The sequence below is a fragment of the Ceratosolen solmsi genome, unplaced genomic scaffold (assembly GCF_000503995.2).
Source record: "Ceratosolen solmsi marchali unplaced genomic scaffold, CerSol_1.0 scaffold6, whole genome shotgun sequence".
Classification (NCBI taxonomy): Eukaryota; Metazoa; Arthropoda; class Insecta; order Hymenoptera; family Agaonidae; genus Ceratosolen; species Ceratosolen solmsi.
In genome coordinates, this window is record NW_011948414.1 from 7,500,073 (window position 1) to 7,521,838 (window position 21,766).

The window sequence follows — 21,766 nt, forward strand, 5'->3', positions numbered from 1 at the left end:
CAGTGTGTGAAAAAAATTACTTTCTTAAATAACAGTTAGGAATTTTCAGCCACTGTCTTCTATACCATTAAATTGATCAAAAGCAATGATTTTCGTAATTTAATGAAAGGACATTGGATAATATTCAGTAATTATGTTATATTAAAATTTTTCGTTTGACACGTTAACTACAAATTTTGTTTTTACACATAAATTATATATATATATATATATATATATATATATAATATAATTTTATGGTACATTATGTGAGTGCGAATATCTATTTGTACATTAGCTTTGATTATACTTGAGAAATAATATCATACAAATATAAGAGTTTTTTTTGTTATTGATAATACTCAATTGTTATTGTTCATATTATATTACAATATAATTTACATAATAATGAGGTAAACGTTTAGTAATTTATAATATAGTCTGTATAAAAAGAAAAATCATTCCGTATATTTACATAACTTAAGAATATTATATTTAAATCAACAATGCAATAGATTTCCTAAACTCGCGCCAAAATTTACTACGAACAAACAAAAATAAAAATTAAATGACGAATCTTTTTTATTTATATATATATATATATATATATATATATTTTTTTTTTCTTGATTAATCACGATGATATAATTTATATAAATACTACCAATTCTAAAATGTCTTATTATAATGCCTATTATGGTAAAAAATATTGTTTAAAAAGGAAAATAATTCAACAGATTAGTCTCTACAATTTTTTAATGTAAATCTTCTTTCAATATTGTAATATTAGGATAAATATTTTTCCGAAATTTAAAAAGAAAATACTAAAATCAATCATTAATTTAGAAATACTTTTGATAATAATTCCTGTATTATTTATTGTACATCGTTAATCCGCATAAAACTCTAAAGCTTAAAAAATTTCTAAATATCTTGAATAGAAGAAAAAACTAATATAAAATGAAATATTCTAATCCCAATGTAATGTCATGAGTATATTAAAAAACTATTACCAGTAGTAAAATGAAGAAAAAGAACTATTGTTATTCTTTATATAAAGCCATAGTTGGAATGAATCATTATGGTTGAGATTTAATAAACAGTTATTAAACATACAATTTGCATTTGCAAACAAAAATTAAAACGCCAAACCGCAGCTTCCAGCCTGACTATCGGGAATTTGTCGTCTACTATTTTATTCAACCATTTTGATATTACCATCAGCGGTTATATTTCATCGCGTGAGAGCCTCGAGAAAAAAGTAAATCTAAAATAAAATAAATTTGAAATTTATAAAGCGATATGTATTATATTTGCAAAAAGATTGCAAATTACTGCAGCTATCGCAGGAGAGCTAATGTCCCAGTGCTCCAAAGATTTTTTCTATATTCCGATTAAATATTAAAAATAATACATTTAATACAACGCCTGAAAATAGTCTATTGACGAAGTAAAATAATTATTTAAAGTAATATTATGTATGTGATATAATGGATTTGATTAATATCGTTACCAGATGATTATAATAATTATTTCAAAGCAATTATTAAAAATAGTACAACGTATACATTATATTAAAAGCATAATTTTATCTCATATTATTAATAAAAATTCGATGTAAAAATTAAAAAACTTTCTTGTTTATAATCATTTGTATTAAACTTAAATATTTTTATTTTATGTAAAAGCGTATTGACAATTTTTTTGTACTATTTTTAAAACGACAGTAACTGATCGAATGAATATTTTATAAAAGAAAATAAAAATAAGATGCTGCATTTTTTTTTTTTGTTTTTTTAATGTTATAACATTTTTGCAACAATAGACAAAAATATATGCAGGATATATATAATTTACAAGACACCTATCGTATAAATATAGAAAAATTCATTTTTAAATACTTTTCTGACGCATGCACTTCAAAGTAAAATATTACAAATATATCTACAGTAAAAAATGCGCCAATTTAGTTAAATTATGAAAGTCATTGCATATTTATTAAGATTAATAATTTTAAACAATACACTATGGAACACTGACATTTCTTTAAGAGGATTTCTTATAAATTTTCTTCTAATATTCCTCCTTATTTATTTAAAATGTTACGTTTAATCATAATATTAGGGATAAATTAAGTATAAAAAACCATATTACTATTTGAATAAGTACATTTAAAATAATTAATTAATTGTTTTTTTTTTTTTTTACTTTTCCAAAGAATTATTATTTTTTATTAAAAATAGAAATTAAACAACAAATTTCCTTACTTGAAATATTGAAATCATAGGTATGCATTATCGATTAAAAAAAGTCAAACTATTATTCAATAATTACAAAGGTATATTTATAATTATATTGAGAGAAAAATACCATGGGGCTGTTAATGAACAAATGAACAAATTCCAACAAATGTTTCATTATTAATCATAGAATATATATTAGACGTTGCAATGTATAATTTCATATTCTAGAAATAATTTGAATTTCAACTTTAATTGTCTTTTTATTAATACTTTTTTCCTTAATTTTAGAAATTTTAATTAATAACAAAATAAAAAGTAAATATTATTGTATATTGTAATTGCGAATACGTTCAATAATTAATAATACTTAAATTATTAATAAAATGTTTAATGTACGTAATTATTTGAGAAAGCCTTTCAGATTTCACAAAAAATACAATAATTTCAATTGATACGAATAAGTATTAAAAGTAAATTTTTGCCTATAAAGATTTATGATAAATTTAATAAATGATAATCATTATTATTATTATTATTGTATATTCTTATGTTTCACATAGAAAACTAACAAATATTTTCCTAACCATATATTTTGAATATTTGTATAATATTCGTAGTGACTTTGTAGGAATTCTAATTGAATTTGACGAATATTACTAAAAATAATAGAATATTTTTCATATTCATAACCAAATTAATAATGGTTATATTTATAAATAAATTTAGAGTAATTGATAATCTAGCGATACTTATGCAGATTAATGAGTATTGACCAGCCTTACTGATTATCTTATCTGACGATTTTCGAATATTACTTTTCTCCAATCTAATCCAATCCAATAAGCAATTGATAAAAAAAAAAAAAAAAAAAAAAAAAAAAAAAAAAAAGAAGAAAGAAAAAATAAAAAGAAAAAAGAAAATTAAGAATACCATTGTAATGTATTGTAAAACGACAGAGCAAATAATTGTCAGATGGAATTAATTACCGTTACTTCGCACCTAATCGAGCGAGTAACTGTAGGTAAACTCGCAAAATTGCGCAAGTGAAAGCGCGCAAAGCCAATAACTATAAGAATGTAATCCGGAACAAAAGCATAAATCACAAGTTCACGAGACATCAAATTCACATGTGTTCCAGGCATTGCTACGGGGAGCTCTAACACAACAAAGTGCCGTCATTCTCGTGTGCATGGCAATCGACCGCTACATATGCATGCTGCACCCACACAGATACCATAGGCAGTCGTCGAAAAAGGTAAATGCGCGAGGATTTTCCATTTTCTTTCTTGTTTATAACATGAGCTATTAGAAAGTAAACGGGGCTCACAATCGAGTGACCGTCCACCGCATTTATGTGAAAAGCCTTGTTAAGAGCGCGGGAATTTTATACTTTTTAAAAGTGCGCTTGTATATCACGCACACAGCATACAATTTTCTAAACACTTAATATTATTTAGTTGCTTAGTCCCCTTTAATTAGCTGTTGCGCATTAAACGAACATTTCATTGTCATATTCGTTCGACTGTCAGTATTCATATTGTTTAAAGCGTTAATTGTGACAAATGCAAGCTTGTACATTAATAACAAAATATTACTGCTTAAATAAAATAAAATACCTGTTTTTTTCATAATGGAAATCAATGTCGGCCGAAAGATTTATTTCTCAACCAATCGATAAAAATGTTATTCATTTGCAAATTTGCATTTTGAAATTATGAAAATTCTTCCTCGTCTCGTCGCTTAATATAATAAATTACGTTATTTATGTGAAAATTACGTTTCTTCAATTATACTGTATGTATTGTATCCATTTTCTAAAGATTATTTTCATCATTCGGTTAAAGCGAGCAATGTTTATTTGTATTTATAAGAAAATTTAAGAGAATTATAAATGAAAAATATTTTTAATAATTAAATGGAAAAAAGAATCCTAATCCATAATATTTGACAATTGGAAAGTCTTTGTATAATTGACAACGTAAGGGACTTTTTAAATTTCCACATAATTACGTTAAATAGAGAACGAAATATTATTGAATTAGTTAATTGTTTGATCATCATTTTCTTCGCAATTCTTGATAACAGAATATTTACTATTGGACATAAGAAAAGCAAAGAAACTTAATCTTAAAATAAAAAATAGATATGCCCATACATTAAAGTCAGTAAATCCCATAAATTAAGTATTTTATTGTAATTTATAGTTAAATTGTAATTGTAATGTTCGGGATTGGAGCACCAGACCTTTGGAGAAGAACGTTGGCGCTCCGAATTTTTTATAATCCTTCTAGATCTCGAATTTTGTAAACATTTGATTCCGAGGATTCTCAATTATTCTAATGCTTTACTTTCGAATGTCCTACAATGTTTATCTAGTCTCCGCATAGCAACGACGGTGGAATTCTCCAACCTTCGAAAGCTTGCTTTCTCGGAGTTCTCCAAAACTTCTAAACTTATACTCTCGAACGCCCTGCAATGTTTTCTGCATAGCAACACCTATGCATTATCGCCAACTAACTAAACTGTCGCGTGGATATTTGAAGGAAGCAGACCGCGCTTAGGCGCTCACTGTAATTTAGTCATTCAGTTAGTTTATCAGTCATCCATCTTAAGAAGCCAGGCTAAGCAGCCAGAATCCGCAGTCATAAGCTACTCACTCAGTTATACATACACCTCCCCCCCCCTCACTCTCTCACTCTCTCACTCTCTCTCACCCTCTCACTCTCTCACTCTCTCACTCTCTCTCACTCTATCAAGTCATTACACAAGGAACACACGTTCAATTCTCAAGTGCGCAACTGTTAACAAGCAGTCAAGGGTGCTGACTGCATTACTCGTCCCGTTGGAGCTTGTGTAGCCACAGCTCCTGCATGAAGATTTTTGCCTTGATCTCCGACAGGTGAGGCAAAACCTAATGGGTCAAATAATTTTGCAACTTCAGACAAGATGAGCCGCTTAATGAAGTTAATATCTTGCTTCGGCATCTGTATTGTCGTGAACGTGAACGTATCTTGTTGAGGAGACAATCTTAAACAAAGAATTTTGGTAGAGCCATCGTCCAATGAAATTGAGGTGGTTGGATTCTGATCCGCATTGATTGAGGTGGTGACTTTGCTAGCGGGAAACCGCCCGCCATGCAGAGGACTCATAATTGTGTCTGTACTTTTAAAAATGTCATTAAGATATCTTTCATGAGCGATGGAAGGCAGAGCACAAGTGTATCTACTTCCCTCATCCTCTACTAATTGGAGCAATAATGTTTTGACTGACAGAAATGGGGTGACTGTTGTTGAGTGATAAGGCACTTAATGAGTCCATATCGTTTAGCGTCCTCATCCGATACGTTAGAAAGTCTACCAATTGTTTAAGTCGTGGGTATGAGGTGGAATGGCTAATTGATGACTCCCACAATTCCCTTGTGGCATGATAGAGTTGTCGAGAGATCAGGTATACGGAGATGTAATTCTCTAACTCTTCTATGACTACCAATGCCTTGAGTTGCTTCATTGCTTCCCCAGTGCTGTTGCTAAGTTTTTCCAACTCGACCTATTCCCCTTTAATTGGCTTTAAATCGAAGAAGGCTCGATTGAGGCATGATTGGATGATTAAGCGTTTGTTGTCGTGACGGTTTGTTAGTAGTAGTTCCCAAGCGGGAGCAAAGGAGTCGCTTGTCAGTGGGAATTCAGAAATTAACCGTACCGAGGTGCGGAGGTAAAACAGCTTTTCAACATTGCTAATGTCATTGTTGTCTATGACCAATTCCTTGAAGAGATTGCGAAACTCATATCACTCCTCTTGGTTTACTGGAATCTTGGGAGGAGGTGTGATTGGGAGTGGGATCCTTACTGTTTGTGCCTTGGTTAGCGAGTCTTTTCTCTTGATCTTGGTGGCTTAACGGCGGTTGTTGATAGTTTCTCGCGTGGTCGAGTGTTGTGTGAATTCCTCTTCATAGACATTCTTCACAAGGAAGTCTTGATTACCATACGTAGCTGGCCAGGTCATTTCCAAGTACGTGTATTCTTTGATGAAGTCCTTGTGCAGTTCCTCGACGTATGACAATGCATCTAAAATTTCATCTGGTAAAATGTCGCATTTTGATGACAACACATTCCTCCTCAGTCAGGTACTTCATTAATGAGATACGGTCCCACTGAGTTTTTGCCTGGAAAACGAGCTAAAAGGGTAAGTGTGATGACGAGGCACTACCTAGTATGGATTTTCTAGATTTCTTAATATCTTTTTCATCCATGCCTTCCTTGGTTGCCATGTTGTTGTTGGTTTGCGCTGCAGAGCGCTGGGAGGTTGTAAAACTCCGCATACCTCTTTTTACTGTGTTTTAGTGGTGGGTTGATACAAGGAGGGGTAGGAGGTCGGAAATCTCCGAATGCTCCTTTTGATGGTGAAGTGCCACGTGTTGCGTAGTACGCAGAGATGAAAATGTAACTTTTGAATTTTCAATGTTTTACGTGTGCATGGCATTGGTGAGAGGCGCTACCTTCCACTATATCCGACTCGAAGGACCAAATGTTCGAAACTGTTTCTTGAACTTGTTTCTCATTTTTAAAATTGAATTTAAAGCTAATAATATATATATATATATATATATATAGAATACAAAGTAAACGTCAAACATTTATACTTATATATTAATATGCATATTAAAACACACGTATATAAATATATATATAATAGCATAAACGCAAATAAAATTTATAAATATAAATTACAATTTATTAAATATTAACTAGTTTTCTAAATTAAAACACTATTTAATGATTTAAAACTATTTTAAACTTATTCAAAATATTGTAAATTTGTCAAATGATAATTTTATATATAAAAGTATTGAATATAAAACAAAAAACAAAAAACAATTAAACTAGTAATGTAATAGAATATTACACTTATTTAAGATTCTTGAAAAATTAAATTTCAATTAAATCAGCAAAATGTTTAAGTACTTTTACAAACAAACTAAAATGATATACTATAAATTAGTAATTAAGGGTAAACAGTGTGAAGATAATATTTTTAACAATAAATATTAAAGAAGTTTATTTGAAAAGAAGCTTAATTTATAAAATTAATATTAAATTAAAATAATAAGAAGAATGATGAAAACGAAATTGATATTGAAATACTTGTATTCGCCTATTTTCTTTGGAAATAAAATGTCAAAATTAATAGAACTAGAGTTGATTTTCTCGCTAATCGAAACATGCATTTAAATTTGAGAAATATTTACAACTTCAATTGATAATTATCGTAAATACAATATTTTCGCATAAAATAGAGGGCGGCAATTTAATCCAAACAAAATATAAACAAAAAAAACTTATGCTCAAATGTATTAGTATGCCCAATAATATCTTCTTATTGTAGGAAAATTAAAAATAGCAATTTTGCAGTTCGTCGTGAGACAAAGAATATGCAAATCTGTCCAGCCCAATTAAGCTGCGAAAGAAAGTGAAAGTCGCGTTAAAATATAGACACAATTATGTGGATAACGTTCCAAATTTCCTCGCTTCGAAATCCACTTATACCTCGGAGGAACTGCTACGAAAATACAGGGAACCTGAGGAAAACGCCCGAAGCAATTTAGTCTTCTCTTACCTTCGAATTATCAGCAGAGTGTAGCTTTAGTCGTGCCTCATTAGTTGGCAAAAACATCGCACGTCGGATTTCCTTGCAAAATCGATCTCCATGCCTGTAAATTCGCTAATATCAGTGCACGGGCGCGCGCGCGCCCGCCCATGTATGCGCATACACATTCATATGCATAAGTGGCATCGACGGTGACTATATTTATATCCATTAGGACTATCCATTTACTCACACAAATTCAAGCTGCTAATATGAAATTAACTTCTACTCATATAATCGTTCATACTCTTTAGCATTTCATATTTTGCACAACCAAAACTATAGCTCGTATTAAGCATATTTGTATTATATATGAATTATATGTGCATTAAATTTATGTAATTTTCAATATAAAAGTGTGTTGTGTTGCGTGATACTTTGAAGAAAAAAAATGAAGATGTGCATTATTTTGAAACATTTTGGAAGCATTTTGGAAACAATGAAGATGTTAAATACTGAAGAGCACAATTCTCACTGACAAGCATAGTTAAAAGATGAAATATATAAGGTTAACTTTTTATTTTTCATTATTGATGCAATTAATTTCATTGCATTGTGTTGCATTAAGAAATTAGCATTACGTATATAAACATTAGAAAAATTTAGTTTTTATTATTGGAAGTGGAACATTAATTTTTTTCTTTTTTTTTGTGGAAAATTAAAGCTTTTAAAGGCTTCCTCGCATAGGAAATACAAAATCGATCTACATTTCTGCATAAAAAAATTTCATAAGTAATTTACTCTGTAAACAGAAGAAATTGATTTCTTGGAATAAATAATGCATTACATTTGAAATAAATTCGATGAGCGATTGTAATCCAATGTATTATATTATTTACGTAGAACTTGTGCGGAAATTAAAGAAAATTGTCTCTTAAACATTGCGAGAAATTCGTAATCAAGTAAATTATATCCCTTCCAAGTATTTCAAGTACTCGTGGACAATATATTTGATAAAATAAAGAAAATTAGATGAAGAAACTTAGTTTTGAAGTTCAGGTAAGTGGTAAAGAAAAAAATTCAATATGCTTATTTCGGAGTACCGATAAAGTAAAATGAGTTCCCTTTTCAAAAGTTGCATATTTTTTGAAGAACTATCTCTTACTCTTCATAGCTTAAATTTTTGTTTTTGTTTTTTTTTTTTTTTTTTTTTTTATTATTACCCAAAGAAACTGTTCATAAAATTAATAAAAATCTGGATCATTTTAATTTTTCAAATAAACAAAGAATAATGTCTATTATCGTAATTACTTTAACGAATATTCAATACATAATAAGTTGAATACATAAGGATATTATAGGGAAATATAAATAATTTTGTTTCCTACCCAAAAAAACTAAATGCCATTTCTTACATTCTCAAATAATCAAATAATCATAAATCTATTATGTGTCTATTACATAAAGGTTATAATTATTATTTTACTAAGAATTAGTAATTTTAAGATTATGAAGTTGTTAAAATGAATATTAAAATAGCAGATTTTGTTAATTCGACTTTATTAATCCAGGATCATCAGTTGAATATATTTTACAGCAAAACCGTTAAGAATACCTTACCTCTCTTAAGTCAAACTTAATATTATCCTTCTACGTTTGAGCTAATCTCCCTAAAGGACTTTAACCTTCTAGTTTGTTTCTTAAAATCTGCATTTTAACTTAGAATGAAAAATATTTAGTACACCTTACAAACATTAAGAACTAATATAGTCTCATTGTTATTATAATATCTATTTTGAAAGAATATTCATATAATTTCTATATTAAATAGTTTCTTCAAATTTTCTATTAAATATTTTTGTTATACAATATACCATTTATATATTTCAAAATTTTCTGTTCATGGTCCACTGTACACTTATCTCTGTTTATTAAATATAATAAATATAATAAATTTAATAAATTTCATAAATTTAAACAATTGTTAAAATATTACAAATCTATATATATATATTAACATTGTATTTATTTTGGATCTTGGAAAATATAAATCTTTTTTAAATAACTTGTTAAAATAAGAATATAGTCTAAATTATTTAACTATAAATACTGAATGAGTGTAATAAAAAAAAAATTTTTAAGCATATGATGTAATCTTGATAAATTATACTCATATCATATGTTCATATGAAATTTGTAACTTAGAATTTGTAACTAATTAATTGTCATTTATAAATTAAAATGATTTTTGGATCTACTAAGAATTAATTGAGCATAAATCTAATAACTGTCGACTTTTTTTTCGAGTAAATCATAAAATAAAAATAAAAACATATTTTGCTACTTATATTTATTATGATGTGACAATTGCAAAATTATCACAAGTTATTCGCTATAGAAGTTTTTCAATTTATCTTAAAAAATTAAATAGAAGTAACGTATTCCTATTTGTTCGATTTTCTGGCTCGAAGGGCCAATGTCCGATAGAGAAATTTAATTTGTCGCCCGTCCTAGCGTATGCTTGGGAAGGACTTAAGTGAAAGGGCTTTAGATTAATACAGTGTGCGTGTGCATACTTGGTTAAATATGGTTTATTATGGTTTATTGGCGATTAAATTATTGATGAGTTAAATTCACTTTTCATACGTAGTTGCTGCTTTGTTGACGGTGACGATATTGTTGAAGGGAGTAATGCTCTAAGGACTAGCAAAGAGTTATGCATATATAATTGAAGGAAGTATGGTTTAATTATGTAATAGTTACCCTCAATAGAGACTATTGGTATATCTTCGTGATAAAGAGTACATCGATAGCATGCTTATGGTAGTCGTATATTTTCTTGTAATGCCGTCAGCACCCGTGACTGCTTGTTAACTGATGCGCACTGGGAAATGACGTGCGTTCCTTGTGCAATGGCTTTACTTGAGAGATCGCGTTCCTTCCATGGCGGCCCTGATAAGACAGAGAGCGTATTCCTTCAATGGTGGTCTTACTGTAACAGAACTTGCTCTCTATGGCGTCCCCAGTAAGAGAGAGTAAACGCTTTTCTCGAAGCGTACTTGCTTTAACTACCCACGCAACAGCTTAGTTAGTGCTGATAACAATAGAGCTGATTGTGGCGTTAGAAAGAGACTGCACAAAAAACATTTGGAATTTTTTCCAGAAATTCTAACGCTTGGGAAATTCTCGATACCTAAACACTCGATAGATTCTCGTAATATCGAACACTATTCTTCAAATAATTCCTACTCTTTACTAATTGTTAAGTAATAAATTACCGAACAATCGTTTTGTCAATAATTACTTTACCAATTTACTTTAAAATAAATAAATAAAAAATACCTTATATTGACCAACAATTTATAGTGTAAATCTCTATTACTTTGATTAATAATGGACATTACAACTTTTTATCAGAATAACATTACCAATACTCTCTATAGTTTTTAATATAATTTTATAAGTGGATTACATATAAAATCAATTTTCATACATAAGTCAGAATTTTTAACTATTCTAATAATATTAACAAACATGATCAATATATTAATAGAATCAGACTGGAATTTAAAAATTGAATCTAAAATAAATAGTTAAAATATTTCATTATACATTCTTAATCTTGAAATAATTTGAATTAGAATTTTTAATTATGCAGTCTTTTCAAATGAAAAATAAATATTTTTAATAAATTAATAATAACATTAAAAAAAAAATTTTTCTGTCTGAACATTCTTGTAATTTATGTAAATTTGTATTGTTGTTCAAATTACAGGATTTTATTCGCATAAAAATTATTGGTTGGAGAAAAAATCCAATTTAAAAAGTAAACTGTATATATTGTATATTGAGATAAATATAAAATATTCCTTACATCTGTAATTATGGACTATGATTAAAAAATAAATTATATAAATTTAAATTATAATGATATAACTCAAATAGTCATTGCACGAACACTAAGTACTGCTGTAAACAATTATATTAAAAAGATTAATTACTTCAATTACAAATCGACTATCTTTTTGAGTTATTATAACTTTTTTTGTAATTTTGTTCAATTACATAAACAAAGGTACATAATCTGCTTAATCTAATAACGTGTAGATCAGATTGCTGAAACATTTTATAATTTTCAACAAAAATAATAAATATAGAAAACATTTTATCATATTACATATAAATATTTGAGACTATATATGTTGTTATAAAAACAAAAAATTATATACACATATGTATAAAGAACACATATTTTTAAATATGAATTTAAACGATAAAACGAAACAGTATAAAAAAAAAATATTTAAAATGTAAATATTACATTTTTGACCATTATATTTTTTCCTTTTCTAATTTAAATGAATTCACTACAAACATAGTTGTTTAAAATTAATTTTAATTCTTTTCTCTTATAAAGTGTCATGTAATATGTTAGTATAATGTAAGTCATAAAAAAGGGTATTAATTGTCAAATAAGAAAATTAAATTACACATATAATGTATATCTTATAAGTTATAAGCAATTACAAATAAAAAGCAAATCCAAAAACAATATTATAACATAATAATAATCTAGTAATGTATTTTATACGCAAATCTATTTAAAAGTTGTGACATATTTTAGAAGAGACGAGAAGTATTGCGTATAATATGATTGAAAATTAAGTTTGTAAATGTATAATTCTCATATACCTAGACTATAATTTGTATCAAATGTATGTAAATTATTTTTTTTTTTTTTTTTTTTTTATGAAGAAAATATCACCATTAATACAAAGTCTTGATACTAATAGTTAATGTGAGCAAATTTTTCTTACGATACTGCGACTATGTATTTCATAACATTTTTACGAGACGTTTAAAACTATTAGTAAAAATATATATATTTGTCTCGGCAAGCGTGGATTAATTAAAATAAAGATAATAATAAAGATAATAAATAATTGCTCGAATTACATAGAATAATTTTGAAAGATAAATAAAAAGCTAAAATTGACTCTAGCTACACGCGTTTATTCAACATTTGAAAATACTATTTCCGATTTATGTGTGTAAACGTAATATCGGGTTAGTAAGCAGATAGTTTTGACGCAGCGTTTAATGAAAATTTAATATTCACTATATTCGCGCAAACTACAGCAATAACAATGACCAAATAAGTAATAATAACACGTAAAGATAAAGTGTCAACACGAAAAGCTGCACGACATACCTTTCGAGGTGCCTCGCATTGCCATAGAAAGTGTGAAAGGACTTTTACGGAATTCGTAAGTGAAGAGGAAAAATATAACGGATTGTCAGTGTGAAGAAAGGCAGGCCCAAGTGGGTTCGTCGTAACTCTCGTTACTCTCGTCATTACGAAACAATGAAAAAGCACAAGCCGATGACGTATACTGCACACTCCACTCAGAAATTCCAATTGCGGCCAGACCGCGTCACCTCCCCCATCAATTTCCGATCACGACCGCGAGCTTCACGGAATAATAATCACGTCTCCCTCGCGCTTCTTTTCCCTTGGATTAGCTGGGCTGAGATGGGCTCAGCATCACGAGCATTGCACATTTTCCAAAATATTACCGAGCTCCAGCGATTACTGACCTACGCTCGTGCTAAAACACGTCTGTTTATAGGGATTCCCCGTGAGAGAAGGCAACCCGGGATGAGTGTCCGATGGGGCACTGATAATCCAATTCTCCAGCGAAGGATGCGGGAAGCGTGAAATACGGTGAGAAAAGTTTCTAGAGAAGAGTGCAGAGGAGGAATGAAAAGACAAGCTTGAGTAGAATTATCGCGTTGAGTTTTATCAACCAGCAGGACTGGGAGTGTCCAGTATAATTCCGATATACACGTTAGAGATTCTTATGAGTATGAGATTCTTGTGGTATGCCGTAAGTATGAAAATGGCAAATCCCAGTGGGAAAATTTTATTAAATTGGTTTTTAGACTCAATTGGCTAATCGAACGATTTAATCATAACTGCGATGCAAAATATATTGCGATTGCTTAGTTGATTTTAAGTCACGTGGTATTGTCTGCCAAGTGAATGATAAAGTTACGCATTTTACGAGAATAATAATTTTAAAGGTTCTATGTGAAATAGTCCTAAAAAAAAAGTGAAATAGTCCTAAAATTCTGGATTGTAATTGAAAGGTTAAATAAAATTAATTTTTAAAATTGTTAAATATTATTAATAAAAATATTTACATTTTTCATTGACCATTGATTTTTTATTGTAGAACCAACTGGTGAAAATTCTTATTTAAGCGCAAATATTATTGTCAATCAATCAAGATTCTTATAGTTAAAGCTATATTAAATATTAAATATTACGGTACTTAAAGGCGAGTAAACTTTATTGTTCTATATTTATTTAAAAAATGTTAATAAAAAATCTAAAGTTGTAAATTTTAATTATATCCTATTGGATGTAAAATTGGAGAAATAATAGGAAAACACATTTACTCTTCGATCAATAGCATATATATAGCGATAGCTAACTCCCCTTTAAATCCTTTAAATCATTTATAACAGAAACAGAAATCCATACTTTGCTTTAAAACAATAAATATCAATGTTATAATATAATATTGGCAAATTGAATTATAAATTTGTAAGACGCTTTCGGAAAACTTTGTAAATCATTGGAAAAACGTAAATATGATGATTTTGAAATATTGAAATTTAAATACTCAGTATATTGCTAAATATTACTAATATTATGAATAAACTTTCCTAACTAAATTTTCCTGACAAAATTATAAAGGAATTAAAAAGTGAATCCTTTACTCTTACTTTCAAATAAAATTAAATCCTTTAACCGAGCAAATAATGATCGACTACCTCGGAAAAAGCAATAAAAGCGCGAAAACATGGAGAGCGAGGACAACTGAAAAATCATCGTTGAAACGGGTCGTTAACACTCGTCGTGCACTCAACAAGCGCGTGAAATTGACCATCGCCCTCCAATAAAGAAAAAAACAAACAAACAAACAAACAAACAAACAAACAAACAAAATAAATAAAATAAAAAGACAAAAGAGAGAAGATGAAAAATCTAACAAAACGCGTCAGAGTGACAATGTGCACCGAGGGCGAAATGCCGAATGAATAAAATTCTCTGTTTCTGTGAAAAAGAATAATGCGACGGAATTGTGAAAGTGACAGCGATAAGAGGCCGAACGTCGAGAGCAATTGAAACTCGAAGCTCGAGCCTAACACTGACCCGAGTGCCTTAATGGCCCTGATATCGTTACGCATAAGTGAAATACTCGTCCGCGAGTCAAGTAACTAACTGTTATCGGGACTAGTACGGTTCACTTCACCGCGAAAAAGGACAGTTGCACTTACCGATTGTTACACGAGGCAAGATGTATGTGGATCCAAAGTTCCACGGGGCGATTTCATACTTGGTGCATTACTGGGATACTTGGATTTCCTCTATTCTGGGAAAAGCTGGATAATTCGTGGAGAAAGAAATTGACTGTGTGGCATATAATTATGACGAATAAGCCGTTGAATTATATGAGAGCGATGGACCAGTTTTATACCATACATTTACCATGACATTATTTGAAAAATGATTAATAACTAAATTAATACACCTTCATGCATGTTAAAGTTATTATTTAGATTGCATAATACGTTTTATTTACATTATCGACATTTCATGAACAGTAAGTACGCTTTTCTTACAAATAATTTGTATTTGTATCGTGATATTTATAGTGAGTGACATCCAAGTGGATAATTTGTAATATAAAGGAATACAAAAGGTAGAAGAACTTGACTACAAGTACTAAAGCTTTGTAATTGTACTTATCCGTAGCTAAGCCCTATGTACTATAAAGATAAATTTCTTCTCTTGCTTTTTCTTGAAATTAAAAATACTATTTTACTGTAATTTAACTTTTCTCATTTTAATTAAAGTCATTTATTTTAATTGATATGACTAATCATAATAATTAAGCATCCTCTGTAGTTTTCGATAGGATAAAGAGAAGTAATTTAGTTAATTGATCGTATATAAAGAGAAAACAAAAACAAAAACAAAAAAAACTATGGGAATAAATATTAGTAATAATAGTTTGCTTTATATATTTAATTATTATACGAATTTCATTTTGGAGTCTAATACATTTTTAAACATTTCTACATTGATCCTTTTCATATTCATATTTATTTTAATTATATTAATTTCACCAACGAACAATTATTGCAATATTAATGTTTATAATAATGTTCTAAGATATTATTAAATGACATCAAATTTATACGAAATATAAAATTTAATACTTCAAATAATGTTTAATATGCATTTACATTATTAAGCTATTAGAAAAAATCTTTTAGCGTATATTAAATTCCATTCAACATCATTACTAATATTTAATAAAAAAAAAAAAATATCGTTAAATATAAGATATATACATTTGAACGTCACATAACATAATTTAATTTTATAAAACAATAAAATTACCATGTTAATTATTAACAATGTAATAGTTTTATATTTTGAATAGTTGAAAATAAAACAAATCGAACGATCAAATGAAAATAGAATTAATATATATATATATATATATATATATATATATATATAAGCTTTTCTTACTGTTGCAGTTACGCAATTGTAAATTATGTTTTAATATAACTTTATATTTAATTTTTATGGAGGTAAACTTAATAAGCATAAACAATTCCGTATCGGTATTATCTATCTGAAATGCTAGTAAATATACTTCTGACGAAAAGTCAATCGTTTATCTTTAATTGATAGCGTTACGTACAAATTTAATAATAAATGTGCTTAAAAGCCTATTAAGACTATAAAAATTTAATCACCATTTAAAAGGAAAATTACTATTTCGTCTAAGGTTCAGCCTATAGTTGGCAAAAATGCATAGACAATGTTAAGCCATAAACTGAATCCATACAGAATACAATAGAATAATAATAATATAAATTAATACAATGATGATATTCATTTATGAATAACAAGTAACCTAGTCACCATCTGTTTCGTTCCTATATATATATATATATATAAATAAAATCCAAGATCATATAATTATTTACATATTATTAATTAGCCTTGTACTCAACATCATTTATAAAATTTAAATACACAACTCTGGTGATTCGATATAGATTGTTACAATATACGCACAATAATACTTACACAATTCATACTTTAACAACAAATTTTAATTACATTATCTTTAGAACAAAAAAATTGATTAAATTGATTTATCGATAATGGGAAAATATTTTTTTCAATTAAACTAATATAATATTAAAGGATCGATTACTCATAATACTGAAATTAAATTTAAACATAATTTGTATTAATAGTATATTTTAACAAAATAGAAATTATTATTTGCAAATATTTTGAATAATTAAATGTAAATATGCAATAACTAGATACTTAATAAATAACTTCAACAAAAAAAAAACCCATGTCTTATAGAAATAACTTAAAATTTTGAAAATGACCTTTGAAAAATTGGCTAGAAAAAGAAATGACTAATTGTAAGTATAAAAGTACAATTTTTAAATATTTATATATTATTATTAAATTAATATAAAAAAAAAAATCTCAGACTATAATTAATTACCGAGTAATATATTGTAAATTGAGAAAACCACTTTGAATACGTTAAATAATTTAAACTAGCGCTAGTGCATCGTAAAAAATATAATGGTTAAATTTATGTGAGTTTCGACAACGTAAACATTTAAAATTTTAATTACAAATGTCACATAAAACATATTCATGATTTTTGGTAAATATTCCCTGAACTCTCAACTTTTTTTAATGCATATAACTTCTTCAATTCAATAGACGACGCTTTCAGTATTTATGGTTGAACTTAAAATAAAAACAATAAATTGTACTTCTTATGTTATTTATATTATATTTAACTATATTACTAATATCAATGAGATGACATTAAATTAAAGTAAAAAATAAATTCGTCTTTCAATTAATTTTAATTTTTCATTGGTAAAGTATAAAATATTTATCAGTTATCACAAATAAATAAAAACTTAATATTGTATTTACATATATATATATATATATATATATATATATAACAAATCTTATAATAATTCATTAATATTATAATGATAAATGTTAATTATATAAAATATATGCACGTAAATATATAATTAATAATATATTTATACATAATTGTATATACTTAATATATATTATAAAATAATTTTATATGTAAATAATTATATTATATAAAATGTGAGTATGTATGTGTGTATGAAAATTAATTTTTGTGAAGCCCATTCTGTAATTCTTAATAATTAAATGGAAGAACTATGTATTAAGTTATTTAAAAGTTTTTCAAAGTCTTTGAGCTTTAAAGCAATGAAGTCACCAAAGCTAAATTTATAATTATATCATACTTTACTTGCAAGAACTTTTACTATCGTATTATTAAAGACAATGTTAACGAGGCTGCTCGGTATAAAAAATAAAATTAAACTAACGGCATCGTCAGCTTAAGTCGTTAAAACTACTTCATAAGTAGACAAATTATATCGTTAGGAAATAGTATTTCATAATAATCTTTAAAGGTAAAGAATTTATATAAACGCATTAGTATATTATAAATCGATATATTAGTCCTTGTGTCGAGAATATGGATAACTTATAAAGTAACTTACAAGAACATAAATATTCTCTTATAAAATAGTACGAAAAAAAAATTTAAGATAAAATTTAAATTTATTATCTTTTTTAAATACGATAATTTTAATTAAAATTTCAGAAAGCAAAACTTCTGAAAAAAAAATAATAATAAGTACATTATACAAAATCTTTTCAATACTATAGAAAAAAAAAATATACGAAAATTTGTGTTTTTTTTTTTTTTTTTTCTTTTTTGACACATTATTGTTTATTAAACAAATTGTCACGTACAGAAATCAAAGTTTATCATCACTTAAATATATCGTAATAATTAAAGCTTACAAATGAAGAAACATAGAAAATTACCTCTGAATAGCTAAATTTCCATAATTTAAAATTATTATATATATATATATGGTGTGTGCGCGCGCGTGTATGCGTGTGCGTGTCCGTGTGCGCATGTTGCGTACATGTGCTACTAAATTATAATAGATATTTATATTTTTATAAAATAAAAAATATTATGCTTTTAATTAAAAATTGTCATGTTGATTGTTATTATTTCATTGTATGTTATAATGTATTTTATAGTAAAAGTCCCATTTAATATTACTTATGTATGTATATATATATATATATATATATATATATATATATATATATAAGCATGTATGCGTGCGTGTGTTAAAGTCGGATGATTTAATAAATTATTTATTAAATCGGCAATGTCAGATATGCACGTTTAAAAGCATAGTTCCATTGTCCGTTAAGTGCTTGTACTCGTAATGACTGGGTCGACGCCTCCGTGAAATAGTCTTGGAGATCTCTCAAACAAGCGTAAATAATAGTGAGATTAAAAGATAGATCGACTGACTAAACAAGGCTTTTCGCGATTCCCTAACGGCATCGCAGTCATTCAACGAGGCCCCAATCTCACCTCCATTAAATCTTCTCTCATGTTCCCGGGCAACTCTGCAGTATTACATGCGCCAGGGCTGCGTGGCCATAATGTCCACGACGTGGATCGCAAGTGTGGCGATTTTCGGCACCCTGGTCTTACCCAAGGGCGGCTATTACTTCAACGACACCGGACTCCTCGCATGCGAGCCATTCTTCGCCAAGGCATCGCTCAGGTACTCGACCCTTCCTCCTTCTTTTTTAATTTTAATCTTAATTTTTCTCGTTTTTTGATTTTTTTTTCTTTCGCTTTTTATTCTTTCTATTGGTTGTTTGTCTTCTTCTTTCTTTACGACTCATCGTGAATTTTTATTATGAAATGTCGCGTTACTGTTACTGCTTGTCAAGCAGGAGCTTTGAAATTAACGATTATCACTGCATTATTGGATAATTTGATTTAGAAAACTACTAGAGCAATGCGCTCGTCGGCGTATTCCTAATCAATATCCGCCTCTCATTGTGTAATTGTTGTAAATAATCAATTGTTTGTTGCAATATTGATGTAAGCCTCGGAGTTTACGAATCATTTTAAATTCTCTCTCATTTTCGAGATATTTTGCGTAAAGAGTCAAACATTATTTGATAGATTTTATATGAATTTATGAATTCAGGGCAAAAGTTTTTATCGTAACTAACATTGTCCAACGTAATTCAATACATTCTATTATTTAATTATTGAAAGTACAGGCTCGTTTAACGTTATACAGGAAATGTGCCACGGTAAATAGACTTGTTACATTTAACTTTATTGAGAGTGAATTCTCATCTCACGTTAATACGTTGGCAAATAATAATGGCTGGATCATTTTTAAAATTAAGAATTTCTCTTTTTTGCAGAAAACGTCGTACTAATAAATTTAATATGAATATAAAGTTAAGTTATGAAACGAAGTATGAATGCCAATATAAATTTTAACGTACACAACTTTACAGGAAATATGTTACTCGCTAAAATATAATCGAAGTTTTTCTATAATATTTACGTTCGTATCCAGCTCTTAGTAAAGCTTTTTATGGATTTAGATAACTGGCACATTATTAAATAACAAGAAAGTCTATATATACATTTTAGAATAAAAACAATAAAACAAAACAAAACAATAAAACATGAATTTCAACAATAAAAGATCTTCGATTCATCCTCTTCCTATTTTATTTAATCGATCACAGAGTTATTAAGCAAAACTTTATTTGTAATGTAAAGAATGATGGATTTTTAAGTAAATTATTGATGAAAAATATTCTTAACTATCTTACGATAGTATGAATAATATATCAAGATTTAACTGAAATTTAATTTACATTCCATAGTTGTATATTTATCAACATTTTTCCTTTCCGCTAATTCGGAAGATATAATCTTTCGTTAAGATATATCGTTTCGTTCTATAGAGCCGATTTGTTACTAAAGTTGATTAATACGAATGTTTTTTTTTTTTTTTTTTTTTTTGTGTCGTTGTCAAACAAATAGATCAATTTATCATTTATTTTTACTTTTCTTTAAAACTTTATTATCCAGAACCATACATTTTCTATCATCGCCGACTTATTTTCTTCAGTATTTTCATCGCTTAGAGAATTTTCTTAGAGATCTTTTCCTTATAAAGTACTCACAACACTCAAGAGTTTTTAAGAAAATTAAAATTTATCCTTAAAATTTTCGCTATGATTCAGCCATTATTAAAAATACTCGATATTATTTATAAATAATTCACTTGTGCTTGATATATAACCATTCTTATTTACTGGAGTGTATAATTTAAATTCATCAAAACCCTATAAGTCAGAAAGATTATTATTACTCTACGTCACAATGATAGAGGATAAGACAATATTTTTCACTTAGATATATTTTTCACAATAGAGTTATTGGAGAAATGATAATATACTGATCGAGTCGATTAAAGCTCATAGACATACGTACAACCAATAATGACCAATCTGTTCAAACAAATCTGAATCTCTTTTCACGAGCACTGAAAATGCATTGGTCATAGATTTTCACGCGATCCCGCGGCAGATAATAAAGGGAAACGTCGGAAAAACGATATCGGTATGTACAGAGAGCCTTGAATTTTTCAGGATACTGGCCTGCTGCTGTTTCTATTTCCCAACGACGATGGCCCTGATGTACTTTTACGGCTCGGCCTTTCACGTGAACAAACTCCGCCTGAAGAGGGTAGTTTGCGCCAACGCTCCGGAAGTTGTCAGCGCCGGGCACATCGAGCGGGTAAGTATCTGACCCCTTACCTACCTTCACACGCACCCACTCACCACCGCTTAGCGAATGAGGGAGAGGTTGTTTAGTGGGTTGGTGAGGAATTGGGGGATGGGGATGGGGTGAGGGCGTAGGTGG

At 28.3% G+C, this 21,766-nt stretch overlaps 2 protein-coding genes across 2 annotated transcripts in view; both read left to right on the forward strand.

Moving 5' to 3' along the window:
• Positions 1–20,362, forward strand: part of LOC105368391 (trace amine-associated receptor 1-like) — a 43,714-nt gene extending 23,352 nt beyond the window's left edge. Inside the window, exons 3-5 of the mRNA XM_011507400.1 lie at positions 3,361–3,477; positions 19,432–19,586; positions 20,344–20,362. Coding sequence (XP_011505702.1) covers positions 3,361–3,477; positions 19,432–19,586; positions 20,344–20,362 — 291 coding nt within the window. The remainder of the gene's footprint in view (positions 1–3,360; positions 3,478–19,431; positions 19,587–20,343) is intronic.
• A 1,135-nt stretch (positions 20,363–21,497) lies between these two features.
• Positions 21,498–21,766, forward strand: part of LOC105367926 (uncharacterized) — a 25,841-nt gene continuing 25,572 nt past the window's right edge. The window contains exon 1 of the mRNA XM_011506785.1: positions 21,498–21,640. Coding sequence (XP_011505087.1) covers positions 21,530–21,640 — 111 coding nt within the window. The 5' untranslated portion in view covers positions 21,498–21,529. The remainder of the gene's footprint in view (positions 21,641–21,766) is intronic.